The following is a 16,115-nucleotide window of genomic DNA, read 5'->3' as shown; positions in this document are numbered from 1 at the left end:
AAGTCATCACAACTGATAACTAGAATCATTTTGTGACACTTGGGACTTTCATTGGAAAAACTCAAGATTCAGACAGATTTTGCGTGTTTTTGGAGCCTTCATGGTTGGAAATTCATCCCCGACTGATGACTAGAATCATTTTATGATACTTGAACTTTAATTCTAGCAAAAATCAAGCTTCAGAAGAATTTTGGGTGTCACTTTGGTTGTCTGTTGAAAGTATACTGGTGCTATGTTCCAATTATGGAGTGGTGTTTTTAAAATTTTCAGAATACATGGAAATGGAGTGATGCTGATGGGATAGTGTAATAAGTAATGAAATTTCAAATGCTGAACTTTTGTGTTATGATCTTATAGTGAACAATAGTTTGATAGAAGTATTAAAAATCTTTTGATATATGCTGACATGGTAACAATGCTCTATACATTTATCTTTTCAAGTGAATCTGCCCATCTTCTAAACTTTCTTATGTTACTGCCTTCTGAAACTGCCAATCCAATCCCATTACTTCCTCCACACCCAACGCCTACATAATACAATCTCCATTTATTTACATTATCCTTCATCTGAATCAGACATGGGGATCCCACTCCTTTGTTATCCCATCCATCTTCTTCTGAAGGCTTAAGAACAGGGTCTTCTTGAAGCCTCTTCCAATTCTTCAGCCCATCTGGGGATACTGCAAGCCCAATACACGTTATTCCATCTGCAGAAACTCCCTCATATGCCATCAAATAGTTTCCTTCTTTGCAGTTTCTCACCACACAAGCATTCTTGATCCCAAGCTCATCAAAAGAACCTTTTGCTCCCCCTCCAATGATCTTCCCCAGTTTCACCCATCTGATTCCATCTCTGGATCTTGCAATTCCAAGAGCATACTGTCCATTTTCCACATCATATGAATGATAATACATCCTGAAGTCCTTGTTGCCGTGCACTACAACATGAGGTGCAGCAATAAACAAAGAATCCCACTCCTTGTCTGATCCCACATCTAACAAAGCTCCACTGTGATGGTCCCCTTCAATTCTGGCCCAGTGCCTACCATCTTGGCTGCATGCCAGCCCTGGCAGTGATTTGAAAATTTTGCCAATTTTATGACTTTCGTCTTTCTTGTCTCCACCATGGATTCTTTCTGGGTTCTGTAAAATGCTTGGAGCTCCTGGTAAGTTAACTTGTTCAGAACTATATCCTGTGTAATAAAGCCAGTAAACAGCGCTGTACGTTTGGCTGCACAATATAACCATCTCAGAAGGCCTGATACTATCTGTGTCAAAAGCCCACCAATTCTTGCTGCAATTCATCACCAAACCTGCATCTTCAGATGATCTAACATGCTCTTCTTCTCTATCCCAATGGATTCCGTTGCTTGAAACTGCTAATCCTATGGATTCGGAAGGGTTGTTAATATCAGACCTTCCATGGTACCACATGTACCACCTTTCCTCGTTGTCTCCAAGGTATCTTTTCACAACTGGTGAGCCAATCTCTGCACTATCCCAGCAGTTTTTGGGACCCAATTCATGCACCAGACCTCTAGAATAAGTAGATGCTAGTGCTTGATTTGGTGTAGTAATTGCCAAATGTTGGGATTTTGAACTTGAATCCCGTTCGATGGCAGGATTCTTACTTGTTGCATTGTTGCTGTCAATGCCTGGTTTTGTGGAGCACCGAGTGAGAAAGAAGATGCTGTTTTTAAACTTAGGATATGGACCTCTTTGGTGGCCTGAAAAGCTGCTAAATGAAGATGTGCTAGAGGCATAGAGAGCAAGTGTTTGTTGTAGAGTAGAAGGCCATAAAGGTTGGATTAGATATGCTGTGTTCAGCATCCTTCCTGCAGAATACTATACTATGCAAGGAGACCAACTGCTCTGATCCTTCTGACTGCTGCTGTGTCTGTAAAGTGTAAACAGGTGGGCAAGAAGAAATTGGATTGATATCAAAGGCAGAATCAGATACAAATTAAGCAGTGCCACATTCATATGGATTTTATATGAAGAAAAGAATATTAGTTTGGGCTATTTGATAATTTACCCCAAGATTTTCTGTATCTGTAAATAGATCCTCTCATAATGTGAATTTATTCAAATACATCATTGTGACCTCTGGAGCTTGCATGAGATTACTTGTTAACCCATTTTAACTTCAAAGTATATAGGGTTAGGAAACAAACACGAATAAGGATACAAGTACGGGGTATGGATACGACAAAACATATTCTATAAAAAAATAGGACACAGATATGGCGGGACATGTTTATTGAATAATTATTAAATATATTTTTAGTTATATTTTCTATATATTGTTAAACATTTTTTTTTAATAAATGTTAAAGTATATATTAATTTAAGTGTAATAATGGATAATAAAGTGTATCCAAACTATAAATGATGTTTAGAAATACAAACAAAAAATAAAAATATTTATTATTTTTCATATGCACCATTGATTTTTTTTTTTTTTTTGGCTCTAAGATAGAATTCTACTCTAACCTAAATGATTTTTTTTTAAATGATGCTTTTTTTTCTACTCTAAGATAGAAATTAAATGATGCTCTTTTTTTTTTTTCATATGCCTTAGAATATTCGTTTGGGAGGAGGGAATGAATTGGAATGAAATAAATATTTTTAAAATATTCTTCTATTTTCTTGTTTGGGAGTTTTAATAGAAGAAATGGAAGGTCAATTCATTTGTTTATGAGTTTAAGTGGGAGAGAATGAAATAGTTCGGAGGGAATACTCATTCTTCTATTTTTCCTGAAAACCTCAAATTTTTATTGCCCAAAATTGGGAGGAATGGGGGGAATGGATTTAGCTTTAATGAAATTTTTGTTAAAACTCCTAAAAAACTCCTTTAATATTAGCCCTTTTTACACATCAAGACAACTTTTTTTTTCTTTCTCAATTAGCAGTAAAAATAAAAAAAAAGGCTATCATTTTTGCACCCTACTGCTCACGTTATTATTGCCCATTCTTTGCTTATTATTGCCCATTCTCTGCTAAGCGAAGCTGCTGCTGTTGATCAAATTTTCGGTTAGATACCTATTGTCTACTAGTCATTCTTTTTCTCTGTCTGCAATTCTTTGCAATTTTCGGTTAGTGCTCACAAGTCTTTCTTTTTCTTTTTCTTTGTCTGCTAGTCTTTTATACTGACTACAAATATTAGGTGGGTTTTTCAAGTCTTACTTTGCTTTTCTAACCATGAGGATTTTGCCATGAAGAGTGAAATGTATTGTCTTCTATATTACTTTGTGTGTAGTCTTTTATATTTGTAGAGTTGGATTTCTTTGCCAACTTTAGATTTGCTTTATTTTATTATTTTGTTTTGTTTTGGCAAGACCCGTTACAGGGTTTTTTTAAAAATTTTTTTAAAGTTTTTTTTTATTTGCATTTTTAGATAATATTTATTTTTTTGAAAATAAATATGTGATGTGAGAATTGCTTTACAACATAGAAATATAAATAACTTGATTTGTAGCTACAATAAAATTTTCTTTTTCCAAAAACTAGAATCATTTTTTATATTATTTAAAATGAGGGGTATAATAATAATATTATTATAAAATAATTTCATTCCATTCCATTCCTTCTAATGTCACTTCCAAATAATGTTACTTTTTTGATAATCAAAAGGGGGCAGGGGCGACCATATGTGGCTTAACCCCCAAGACGTGACCTAATAGGGGTACTCCTCCGCTAGGGAATGGTGGATTGAGCCATAACTACCATGACCGGGATGCCACAGAACTTGTGCATACTTACATTCTATTCCATTCCATTATTTTATAACATCCAAACAAAAATTTTAAATTCCATTCCTAAATATATTCCATTCAATTCCCTTATAAACTCCCAAACGGAGCCTAAGTGTATATGTGTGTGAAGCTCCCTCTTAGAGACTTGAACCACGACCTTTGTCTCCCCACATTCAGCAAGCACTTATACTTGCGAAGTGACCATCACGCTAATGGTGCACAGTGATATATGCACTGTTGCTATTAGAGCATGAATGTTCTTTTTTTTGGGGGGGGGGGTGAAAAGGTATTCAATTCATCTTGTTTTTGTGTTTCGGCTGTGTTCCACAATTTTTTATTATTATAAAATGACACGACTGGGACACACATGCAAAAGTGTCTCAGGCGTGTCGAGTGTTTAACACGGGTACAACACCCTAAATGAAGTGTTTGTGCTTCATAGATATAGGGTAAATAACATTCTTTAATTTGTTCGTTTCAATATTAGCATTTTTTGGAGAATGAATTATTTTTCAAAAAGTATTTTCTAGAAAATTATTTCATTTTCTTAGGTTTGGTAGTGACCTTAAAATGAGTTGGAAAATTAGCTCTTAACTTCTTTTATTTAGTTTCGCGTGATATAGAGTAGTTTTCTAGAAAATTTCAGTAGAATTTTATGCTAAGCTAAATGAGGAAACTATGGAAGTTAAAAGATTGTTTTCCTTTGAACCATCTTTTTTTTTTTTTATAATTTTTTTTTTATTGAAACAAACGAAGCTTTGGGTAAATTGCATCTTCAATATGAGATCACTTGATAAGCACGTGAAAATTAAGGTTTGATAGGATGGAAAATTTGGTAATTGAGAATGTGGGATGTTTCAACTAATCACATAATTTAGGGGGTTTGATTGCTCAAATTTATAGTTTAGAGGGACGTTGCAAATACCCTAGGGTTGGAAAGTGAAGTGCCATTGTAACATGTAGAAAGGGCAAATATTGTAGAAAATTTAGATTCTGTGAAGTTATTAGAAAATTCCAAATGCTAGGGGTTTATTCTGAAATAGAAGACATTCACCTGTACTTGTCCAAAAATTCCAAAAATTTGTCAATTTTTCTCCTTGTACTTGTCCTCCTATCTACTTTTCTTCCCTTCCCCCTATATTTCCCCAATTGGTAATGTTAGTTGCTTCTACCTGTCAAATGTCCAAGGCAAGACCTTAGTTTGGGTGGGTTGACTCAATTAGGTCTATCTGTTTAGTTGAAATATAATATTGTTAACAAGATATTTTGCTTGGTATCAAAAACGTTTAACATGTCTTTAGACCTTGTGTGAACTAATAGCACCAATGTCAGCTTGATTTTTCTTCTCTCTTCCCTTTTTTTTTTTTTTTTTTCTGTAATAAGAGAAGAATCTCATTGTATAATGCTGAAGTGAGACAACAAAATTTGATGAGGACAAGATATACAACGTGGGACAAGGATCACATGCTATGTTTGATCAATAATTTGTTGAATAGCTATATTCATGTCAACGTTTCTAGAGTACTGGAATATACACCACTAGAAATGACTCTCTGAAACCAGTTACTCTGGACCAGATGTGCTTGCACACGTTTTTTGAGTAGAAATACTACACTCGGCAATAATATCATCCTCAAATCAAACTTTTCTGGGCCTTGTACTCTTCTAATGAACCCTTGACTTAGGGTTGAGGAATGATGTTCAAACTTCAACCTAACTTTCATAAATAAAGCTATGGACGGATGGGTAAAGAACTTATTAATTGAGATTGTCGTATCCAAAAGATTTGTGCTCCTGTAACACGACTTGATGATCACGGCAAATATTAGTCTACCTCAAGGTTTATATAATGTAGTAGCGGCGAACCCGCGAGTTGTGCATGATAATAATTTTTATGGTGGTTTTATTTATTTTCTTTTACAATTTAAACTAATTTAATAAAAAGAATAATTTATTTCATATTATAGGAACAATCATAAATCATAAATATAAATTTTGTAGTACTAAAATGAAAACAATACAATTTTTTTAGAAATTCAAAAGGCAAGTTAATGAAAATATTCATTTTTTAATAAAAGTTATTTATAACATTTTTTGAATTATTAAAAAGAATATAAAATTTGGAAAATTATCTTTTAGTTTTATACAAACTTTCTCAAACCTTATTTTTTCTGCCTACAATCCAAAACATTGAAAAATGCAACTAAGAAAATTAATAAAATTAACAATGATTAATTGGATCAATTAGGAAAAACAATTTGTTGTTGATAATCTATTAAGGCAATTTTCTTTGTAGAAATTGTAATTTCATCCACCCAAAACATATTATCAAATAAACAATTATTAGCAAAATCTAATAATTAAATTTCTACATCTGCATTGTTATAAAATAATAATAAAAATTAAAGTAAAATTGCAAAAGTTAAAATTTGTCACCCATTTGATTATTTTTGTTTGGCTAACCTTTGCTTTTCTCTAAATAAATGACATTATAAAGTACTTTTAATACAATTATTAAGAATATTTTGTCCACCACAAAGGATTCAAAAATAAAAAAAAATTAGTAAAGTCTCATAGTTTAACATCTAAATTGAGCACTATAAAAAATAAATACCAAATTATTCAAATTATGCTATGTAATAGAATAATATTATATTTTTATATGCTATATTTAATTCTTTATAACGTAATAGGATAAAATTTAACAATAAAATAGAGCAAAAAAAAAAAAACAATAAATACCAAATTATCTAAATCATACTATGTAATATAATAATATTATATTTTTATATGCTATATTTAATTCTTTATAACACAATAGGATAAAATTTAACAATCAAAGAGAACAAAAAAACAACAATTTAAAAACAAACAATAATTACCAAATTTTCCAAATCATGCTATGTAATATAATAATATTATATTTAATTCTTTATTACACAATAGGATAAAATTTAACAAAAAAAAGATAACAAAAAAAAAACTAAATCGCGTTAACCTAAAGTAGAGTTTTAAAGAATATAAAAAATTATCAACCTAAAATAGAGATACAAGAAAAATAAAATAAAAATCCACCAAAAAATTGAGAGAGAGAGAGAGATTTTTTTTTTTTTGTGAGGGAAAACTATGCATAGAATGGAAGAGATAGTGACAAATTTATAATAAGAATGTGTGAATAAGAAGAGACAACAATAAAGGAAGATGAAGGGAAAGAGGAAGAATGATATTAATGTAGAGGGTAGTGGGGAGATGAAAAGATAAGGGATGGAAAAAGGTTGGAGAATAATAAATATTAAAAATAATTATAGGAAAATTGAAAAAAATAATAATGACATGTATGTTGATGTGGTTCAATTGGAGCATAACAATAATAACTGTTACACTTTAGTTTTATATATATATATATATATATATATATATAGATGATATGCTTGTGAAATCTGTTATGTTATATCCACATTTCATTTGTCACAAAAAAAATCCCTTGACTCTTCAATTTTATAGGCAGGAATTGCTCTAACAACTGTTAAAATGACATGTGATTAATGCTTAATAATAAAAGTAGCATAAGTGTCGTTGTGTCAGTGTAGACACCTCATTTCGTTCCAGTTTTTAGCTGAGGTCCTCAACTCAATGATGAAGAATCAAATCTTTATCAAAATGATTAGTATTGTGTGTAAAGTCCAATGTGTGACCTACACAAGTTTTGGCTCAAAATCCTTTTCCTAGGCCAATCGCAAAACTGTCCAAATCGGCGTCCAAATCGGCTAACACTAGGAATTGGTTGCCATGGTTTGGAAAGATAGTGACCATAAATGAGAATTAAATCGTATGTCAACTATATCATAAGTCAGATTTGTTTTGAACTTGAGAAGGAAATTTGGCAAGTAATAAAAGATGATTGGGGTGCTAAATGCTAAGATTGGGTCACACTCTTGAATTAGAAAGGAAATAAGTGGTCATGGTTTTAATTGAGGTAATATGCAATAAATGGGTGTGTATATACCATCGTATATCTTTGGTGCGACGATCATTCTACAAGTATAAGTGCTTATGGGGTGTAGGGAGAGAGGAGTAAAATTAGGTTAGAGTAAAATTTATATCTTGTATAAAAAAAAAAGTTTAGTTTGAATTTAAATTCACACCCTTTTTTAAATGCGTTTGAATCTAAACTTTAAACACTTGGATTTTTTGAATTAAATGCCAATAGGGATTAGTCACATACCTAAGATTAATTTTCACGATCAATTCTTTCCTTCTACAGTCTGCTTAACTAATTGTCGTGTTGAAATACTGGTTGCGTGCTAGCATTGATGTTCACATGTTTAATTAATTATCACATGCTTTATTACTTGTTACATGTTTGATTAACTATCACTTGTTTTAATTAATACTCGTGTGCTAAATTAATTGCTACATCCTTGATCCACTAGAACATGTTTAGTTAATGGTTGCATCAAGCATAAGACAAGCTTACATGCTTTGATGATCACATGTCTGACTTGATGCTTACATGTGTATATATTTACATATTCACATACTTGGATGTTAATATGTTTTGATGTTTGTATTCTTACGTATTCATATCCTTACATGTTCACATGCTTCGATGTTCATATGCTTCGATGTTCATATGCATACATGCCTATATACTCACATGCTTGCATGCTTAGATGTGTGTGTGCTCATATGCTTGCTTGATTCTCACGTCCCTTATTATACTTTCTGAAATATCTTAACACAGGATCCATAGACAAACCCTAGGATTTGATTGCATGCTCTTGTTCTCGTAGGCCTATTAGGTGAAGGACAGCTACAGCTGGGTAGACTTGGGATGCCTAACATCTTTTAAGAGGATCAAGTACTATGTACCTCACTTTTGTAACAAGGAATCAACATGTCAAAAAGGGGCTCAACTACTAATCAAACTATAATGATATATATCAAACCATGGAGTTTCAACATATGGCATCTCGCTCTTAATGATAGCTCTTTATCGTTCGACTAAGACACTAATCAGTTTTTGGTGTAGGCGAGGATTAAACCCCAAATTTCTTATTCAACCATCAGAGACTTTAATAGTTGAGCTAACTGGAACCTACTATAATGCTATATATATATATATATATATATATATATATATTAGAGTTTCAACCTATGGGATCTCGCTCTTAATGATAGCTCTTTATCATTCGACTAAAACACTAATCAGTTTTTGGTGTAGGCGAGGATTGAACCCCAAATTTCTTATCCAACCATCAGAGACTTTACCAGTTGAGCTAACTGGAACCTACTATAATGCTATATACATAATATTTTTGTACTACTTTTTTACAACCTACTAAAGTAACATGTGGTCTTGTCCAAAAATATTAAGGCATGTTTGGTAAGATAATTCAAATAACAATTTTCAGTATTTAAACACTAAAAACTGTGGGTCTCCAAGAAAAATGTGTTTGGTAAAGAATTTCATTTAAGAGTGTTTGAGTTATGTTTATCATTTTAAGGTGAAACACTGAATTTAGAGAACTCTTCTTATTAGTTTTTGGTTTTCAAATAATATTACTCAATAGCACTTTTATAAATATTTAGAGAAGTGTAGGACCCACCTGATAAGACCTAACATAACTACAACTCTCTCTCTCTCTCTCTCTCTCTCTCTCTCTCTCTCTCTCTCTCTCTCTCTCTCTCTCTCTCTCTCTCTCTCTCTCTCTCTCTCTCTCTCTCTCTCTCTCTCTCTCTCTCGTGCACACCTCATCTTTTTCTTTCTTTCTTTTCCTCCCTTCTCTTTCAAGCTCTCCTCTAATAAATATTAATAAAATAATTATACATGTCAAAAAGTTACCACTTATTTTTCTTTAAAAAAAAAAAACACAAATACCAAACACAATTTTATTTTTTCACATTTTAAAATATGTTGTTTGAAATATGGTACCAAACACAATTTTTTTGTGTACATTATAAGCACTTTAAACATGTATTTTTACAATACTTTTTAAACCACAATTTTCACATTATTTTGAACAAAAATACTTAAAAGCTTCTACCAAACAGCCCTAAGGAACTTGTCGTTTCAAAAAGTAGAAAATACTAAGGTAAGAGCAACCACATTAGATAGTAGAAAATAGAAAAAAGAGATTAGTTTTACATATTTTACCCAAAAAAACACCCACATCAGTGCTTACATAAGTTTTTATCCAAAAGTGCTACAGTAATCATGCACATATGCACGGTTAGTGTAGTTTTTTTATATATATTATTTTAATATTTTTTCTCTCCCCTCATATTCACTCTTTTCCCCTGACTCTCTCTCTTCAACCCATAATCTCTACAACTGATCAATGCAATGTAGAATCGCCAACCACACACAAACCCACCACTGCAAGCCAACATTGCAACCCAGCACCACTAACCACCACCACCACTGCTGCCAACCACCACCATCACAACATGGACACACCACAAAATTAGCCAAAAATCAAACACACCTATACACAAACACACCAAGAGAGAGAGAGAGAGAGAGAGAGAGCATTGTTGCAAACTTGTATTTGTGGGTTGGTGCTTGGAAGTCAATTGGATCAAGTCTCAGTGCTTGTGGAGGAGATTGGAGTTTTCAGGTCAACTAGAATGAATCTCCATGGATTGGTGCTTGTGGTGGAGAAGGTGCTCGTGGATCGATGCTTGTGACTGTGAGGGAGAGAGGGAGTGGCAATTTCAATCAAGAGGGGGGAGAGGGAGAGGAGGCCGTAGTGTCTTCAAGAACGGAGAGAGGATTTTCAAATATGTTAAAGGGAGTTGAGAAAAATAATTAAAAAAAATGAAAAAAATAATTATTTAAATAAAATAGATAATAGAATAGATAAACTAATGTGGGTATTTTGTAAAAATAGACGTGTAAAATAGAAAAAAAAAGTTTTTTTTTGGTGCAAAATAGACAGAAATTTTACATTCACCAATTCAATTGCTCTAACATATTATTGATTTCCAAATAAGCCCACCACTAATGCGATTTTACTAACTAATAAGTACAACTTGTCACTTTCAGCATTAAAAAAAAAAAAAATTATGAAAGAGTTGATATGTATCTAGCCATCTATGCTAATTGTTTGTCAACCTCGTAGGAAATATCTTAGTACAAGATTATGGTCACCATTTTTACTCTGAAGAGCAATAGTAAGACACCGAAAAGTCGTAGTCCTGCCAGAGTCTATAAAGGAAAATGTAGGCACCGAACTCCTTAACTTACAGTCAATATCTGTCCCTCTAAATCCAAACCCAGTCAGCCACTCACAGCCATACTTATAGCATTCCCATCAAGTGTACATCAAACTCTAAAAAACCACAATTGCCAAGTGTTTTAAATGTCATAATATTTTACATTAATAAACAGTATAATCTCAAATTTGAGATTGTACTGTTCACAAATTGTAAAACTTATTATTTTTTTATTTAGATTAAGCCTGCTTTCAGGTGAGAAATAATAAAAAAAATAAAATAAAAATATTAAAGAAAGAATATTTAAATGAAGTTGTAAAAAAAATAGAATGTTTGATATTTGGTATATTGTAAAATGAGGTGTTAAAATTGTAGAAGTAGTGGTTTGAAGTTGTAAATGCTAAAATTTTTACAATGGTTGATGAGAATGCTCTTATAGTGGTTTCATTTTACAGTTTTTACTATTATGAAATTAGATATAAAATCCTTTTACAGAGGTGAGGTTAATTATTGAAAGAAAAAGAAAAATACACTAAAAATAAAAGATGAGTTGAATAAAGAAAAAGAATTTCGTGCATGGTAGTTTGAAAACATTTTCCCAGAAATAGTCACATGCATAAGACTGGTTTAGCAAATAATCTCAAAATGCCAAATTCACATTTCACATCCGAAAATATTAGAAGTGTTTTAAATTATGGAAGTTCATCAACGTTCGGAGAACTGATAAAAAAAAGTAATTAGGTTCATTTTAATAGAACTGACCCCTCCGCCCCAAAAAAAAACATCATTCTATTAGAATGACAAGGTAAAAGAACCAAATCAACCGAAAAACAGAAAGCAGTGACAACAGAAACAACTCATCGTTGCAGCTGGAGGTCTCTGCTTCATTAAGATGATGGATTAGCATTATGCCATCCTTTGGTGCAAGGCGGAATGCCCATGAACTCATCAAATTCCTTTACATGGATGTCACAGCACTTCCACTGCAGTATCAAACATACAAAAAAAGCATTGTTTTAAAATTTAGTTATCAATGAAGTCAACACAATCATAAATAGACTTGAAAAGAATTATATATCTCACCCCTCTCATACGATCGTGGAAAACAGCAGGCCCAGGATGGTAACTGCATGCAGTGTCATGATTATCCTTTTCCTTGAAAGTCTGACCACAACCAGAATTTTTGCATGTTTGGGGTTCATTAATACTAACAGCCTTCTTTGCTGGAGCAGGAGAGCTCTGAAAATTTGTGTCTGTAGGTGCAGATGTCTCCATATCTAAAGGTTTTGAATTTGTCACTTTAGCCTGTGAACCTAGAAAAGACAAGACTTGCTTCAGCTTAGAGAGAATAAATTATTCCTATAGTAGTGCAGAAGCCAAGCAATAAAGTACCAACAATTTGTCTTTGAAACAAGAATTCAACAACTATTAACATGCTAAACTAAAAGGATATTATTTTGCTTGATAAAATAAAAGGATATAAATGAGGTTACTTCACCATCCGCCCATAATCTATGGGAGGAAAAATTCCTTACAAAATGTTGTAGATTTGTGAAATGCAAACAGGTTTGCAGTACTTCATTTATATAGAAACACAAACAACTGTTAACAAACTAAACTAAAAGGATATAAAAGGTTACCATGATCAGAGCAAAAGAAACCTTGCCGGCACCTAGGGCAAGTCTCTTTTGGAGATGCATCTGTTTTAGAACTTAGAGAGGGAACAGGAACTGGATTCTTTGGACTAGGAGTTGGCTTCGTCAACACTGGCTTCTCAGTTGTGTGCTTGCCTGTCTTACATCTTCATTAATAAAGAAAGCTTTAACAACATATACTGACATAAATATAAATTGATAATTATAATTAAAGAAACCTGTCAAGAATAGATAACACTATGTTTAATTAATGCAACCAGAATGAGAGCTTTGGTACCTGTATCTTCTATTTACCAAAAGCATAATTTGCATTGATTAGGACAATTTTAAGTGTGTGATAAAACTGGGTTATTCCTCGTGGTTATGTGCTACTTCAACAGACATGACACCTTATTTAGATGAATTAGTAGTAAAGATTTTCAATTTGAGTCCAATACGACAACATCATGAAAGCTAGCTGTTTAAATCATGTCCTAAGCAGGCTGCTATTTTGTGCCATGTCAAAGCACCTTAACTCATGTCAAAGCTTCCACCATCCCCATCCATCCCATTAATAAAAGTTTAATTAAAGGATTATTCCAAAAGTGGAATTTCAAAGGGAACTCGAATTAATCTCCTTTCTCACTCTGAAGTCACATGCTCAACTTTGGTTGTTGACAATGAGATGAGAAAGCAAGTTCCCTTTTGGTAACATTTTAGATGAATCATCATTACAGGCTAGTCTCATTCAAAAGTTAATTCTATATGCCCCTAGTTTTCATCCCACGAAATTAAATTAGAAAAGGACAAACCTACTTATCATAACAATGATAAAATATCCCCTTTAAAAAGAGGTCAACTGGGTCAGAGACAGGATTAAACTTGGGAATAGCCCTTAGGAAATTGCTGTACTAAACTATTATCTTATGAGTTGTGCTACAAAAAAAATTGACAAAATAAAAACAAGATAGAATTTTGTGAACCACTCAATCGGATGGTGATATGAGTTAGTGAGGTGTCTTGATCAACATGCACATCCAATCACCAAATTGTAATGGGGATATCAATACACTATCAAGTGCCTGAAAGATGGGAATAAGAGATGTATATTTATCTCATAAATAAAATGCCAGAGAATTAATAGAATGGATGCATTCAGCAGCGCAAAGTCACTGGACATGAATTCAGCACCCACAGTAATGTTGTGATGAATACCTTGGATAAACTGAAGTGCTTATGTATAACCATTTATCGCAGTTACTCTATTTCACTAGTTGACACATTGCTAGCCTTATAGGGGACACCAGAGTCCAGAAGTTTATGGAGAACGAGAAAGAGGCATCTTGAGTGAATACACATTTTAACACTAAACCATGAATTAAAGGGCCTCATAGATTTTATAAGGTCTAGCAAAATTTTCTACAATCTTCTTCTCCTTCTTTCTAAGAAAATATCAGTGGTTCTTTTTCCGACAACCTAACAACAGTGGAAGATGATTTTTATAAAAGGCATTATGATTCTCCACAAACATTTAACTGACCCACTATATTCTGCACAATATACATCACAATTATCATACTATCATTGATGTGGAGTTTTCTCCAAGATCACAAAAAAGAAGCTCACTTGAAAACAATCGCACTCGCATTAATAACAAAATTAAACAAAATGCTTCCACTAAATGTAACAAAGAGCAGTGTACATGAGACCTATCTTGTGCAAATAATGATGGAATTAAAGTACCAAGTATTTGGGTATCAACAAAAATATAAATCCAAATTCACATCAAGCAAGATGTTTGTAAAATAAAATCTTTACTTCAGAAAACAGTGCACTTACCCTGGAATCGCCAAAAATTCGCTGAAGTCATGACTTCTCTTCTTGCAACAACTCCACTCTTTTGTCCCATCATGAAATATTGGCTGGATTTTTTTATTTATTTTAAATTATAAGTTTGAATAATAAATATAAAAGGATACAGAGAGAAATACATAATTAAAAAAAAAAAACAAAAAAAACAAAAAAGAGAGAGAGAGAGAGAGAGAGAGAGAGAGAGAGAGAGAGAAATACTTACTCCCTAATAAAAGGAATACCGCCATGAATGAAAACCAAGCCCAACCATATGCAAGATGAAAATCTAATTAGTAAATCAATAATTAAACTTTCTAGGAGAAAAAAGAAGAAGAAAAAAGGTAACATTATTCAGCTTCCAATTTGATCTTTGAGAATATATTTAATATCTGGATACTAATAATTAAACATGGGTATTAGACTCAAATTGTTTTCCAGATTTTAAGGTATACTTTCACACACACAATATCAAAAAAGAAAGAAAAAAAAATCACATAATTAAAAGTGGAAAAAAGAAAAGAAAAATAATAGGGCATACCGAAGCATGGTATTGACAAGAACCTTCGGGGTTGTCGTCCTCGGAGAACATGGCTTCGCACCCAATTCGTTGGCATCGTACCTTAGTAACATCTTGCTGCTCCATTCTCTCTCTCTCTCTCTCTCTCTCTCTCTCTCTCTCTGTCTTTGGGTTTTTTTTTTTGAAGAAGAAGATGAAGAAGACTTTGGAAGAAGACTGAACTGAAGAGAAAAGAACAGAACAGCTTTTGTTTTGATTCCACCGAGTGTACTTTCCTAGAACTGAACCAACTCGGTTTCCTGTGTTTCTCTCTTTTCTTCGGTTCTTTATTTATTTATTTTTAATGAAAAGTTGATTACGTGTTCCAATCACTGCCACAGATATAATTATATATCAACGGCTTCGATTTATTGGTTTTTTTTTTATTACATTGTTATTTTCGTGTCCGTCACAAAAGGTAGATTGGCCGCTACAATGGAGGACTCAAATTCAATGCCATTAAATTAAAATAAGGGATTGAGTAAAAACGTGCTATATAAATAAAATAATTTCATCTTTCTACTTCTCTAACACTTTCCAATCCAATTAATAAGCAGAAATCAGAGCAATTTTTGTTTCCAAGATCCACAAGGAGAGATTATTACACCTTGCCGAAATAGTGTCCTCATCCACTTCGGTCCATTTGTTTTTTATTTTATTCATCTAATTCGGTGCACTTTAGTTTAAGTCAGTCCATTCTCAAAAAAAAAAAAAAAGTCAATTTTAGTGCATCTACCTACAAATAGGGAAAGACAGATCTAGGTTGACTGTACCTGTTTTAAATTCAAATTTATTTAATAATGTAGATTTCAAACTCATTCCCAATTCTATTAAATTTTAGCAATTTAATTTTAAATTTGTTCCACATATATTTAATGAATCCAAACTCATTTCAAACCCATCTATTTATTTATTTTATTTTGCTTGAAAAAAGACAACTTAACATTATTTGTTGTTAAGTTCTAAAACATTATCAGAACACATTCAATCTTTAGAGTCGCTATATTTAGTCTTGAGACATGACATATATTTGGTAATGTGGTTGCGCGAAATTAAACGTCGGTTAATCTGGGCTTATGATCACAATTAATTTATATCATG

The 16,115-nt window shown here is 32.5% G+C and overlaps 2 protein-coding genes across 2 annotated transcripts; both read right to left on the bottom strand.

Annotated features, from left to right (window-relative positions):
• Positions 1–351: 351 nt before the first annotated feature.
• LOC142612597 (uncharacterized) lies at positions 352–1,830 on the bottom strand. Its single transcript, XM_075784703.1, has one exon. It carries the CDS (start codon positions 1,828–1,830, stop codon positions 421–423), a length of 1,410 nt encoding a protein of 469 aa, XP_075640818.1. The 3' UTR covers positions 352–420.
• A 9,769-nt stretch (positions 1,831–11,599) lies between these two features.
• On the bottom strand, positions 11,600–15,280 carry LOC142614195 (cysteine and histidine-rich domain-containing protein RAR1). The gene is made up of 5 exons (XM_075786745.1): positions 14,997–15,280; positions 14,447–14,529; positions 12,614–12,774; positions 12,057–12,286; positions 11,600–11,956 (listed from the first exon to the last, which is right to left on the bottom strand). The coding sequence occupies exons 1-5, from the start codon at positions 15,099–15,101 to the stop codon at positions 11,861–11,863; spliced, it is 675 nt and encodes a 224-aa protein (XP_075642860.1). The 5' UTR covers positions 15,102–15,280; the 3' UTR covers positions 11,600–11,860.
• Between the last annotated feature and the right edge of the window lie 835 nt (positions 15,281–16,115).

Source organism: Castanea sativa, chromosome 10, assembly GCF_040712315.1.
Source record: "Castanea sativa cultivar Marrone di Chiusa Pesio chromosome 10, ASM4071231v1".
NCBI classification, from domain to species: Eukaryota; Viridiplantae; Streptophyta; class Magnoliopsida; order Fagales; family Fagaceae; genus Castanea; species Castanea sativa.
Note: the sequence above shows the minus strand (reverse complement) of the source record. Positions and strands in the feature narration are given on the sequence as shown.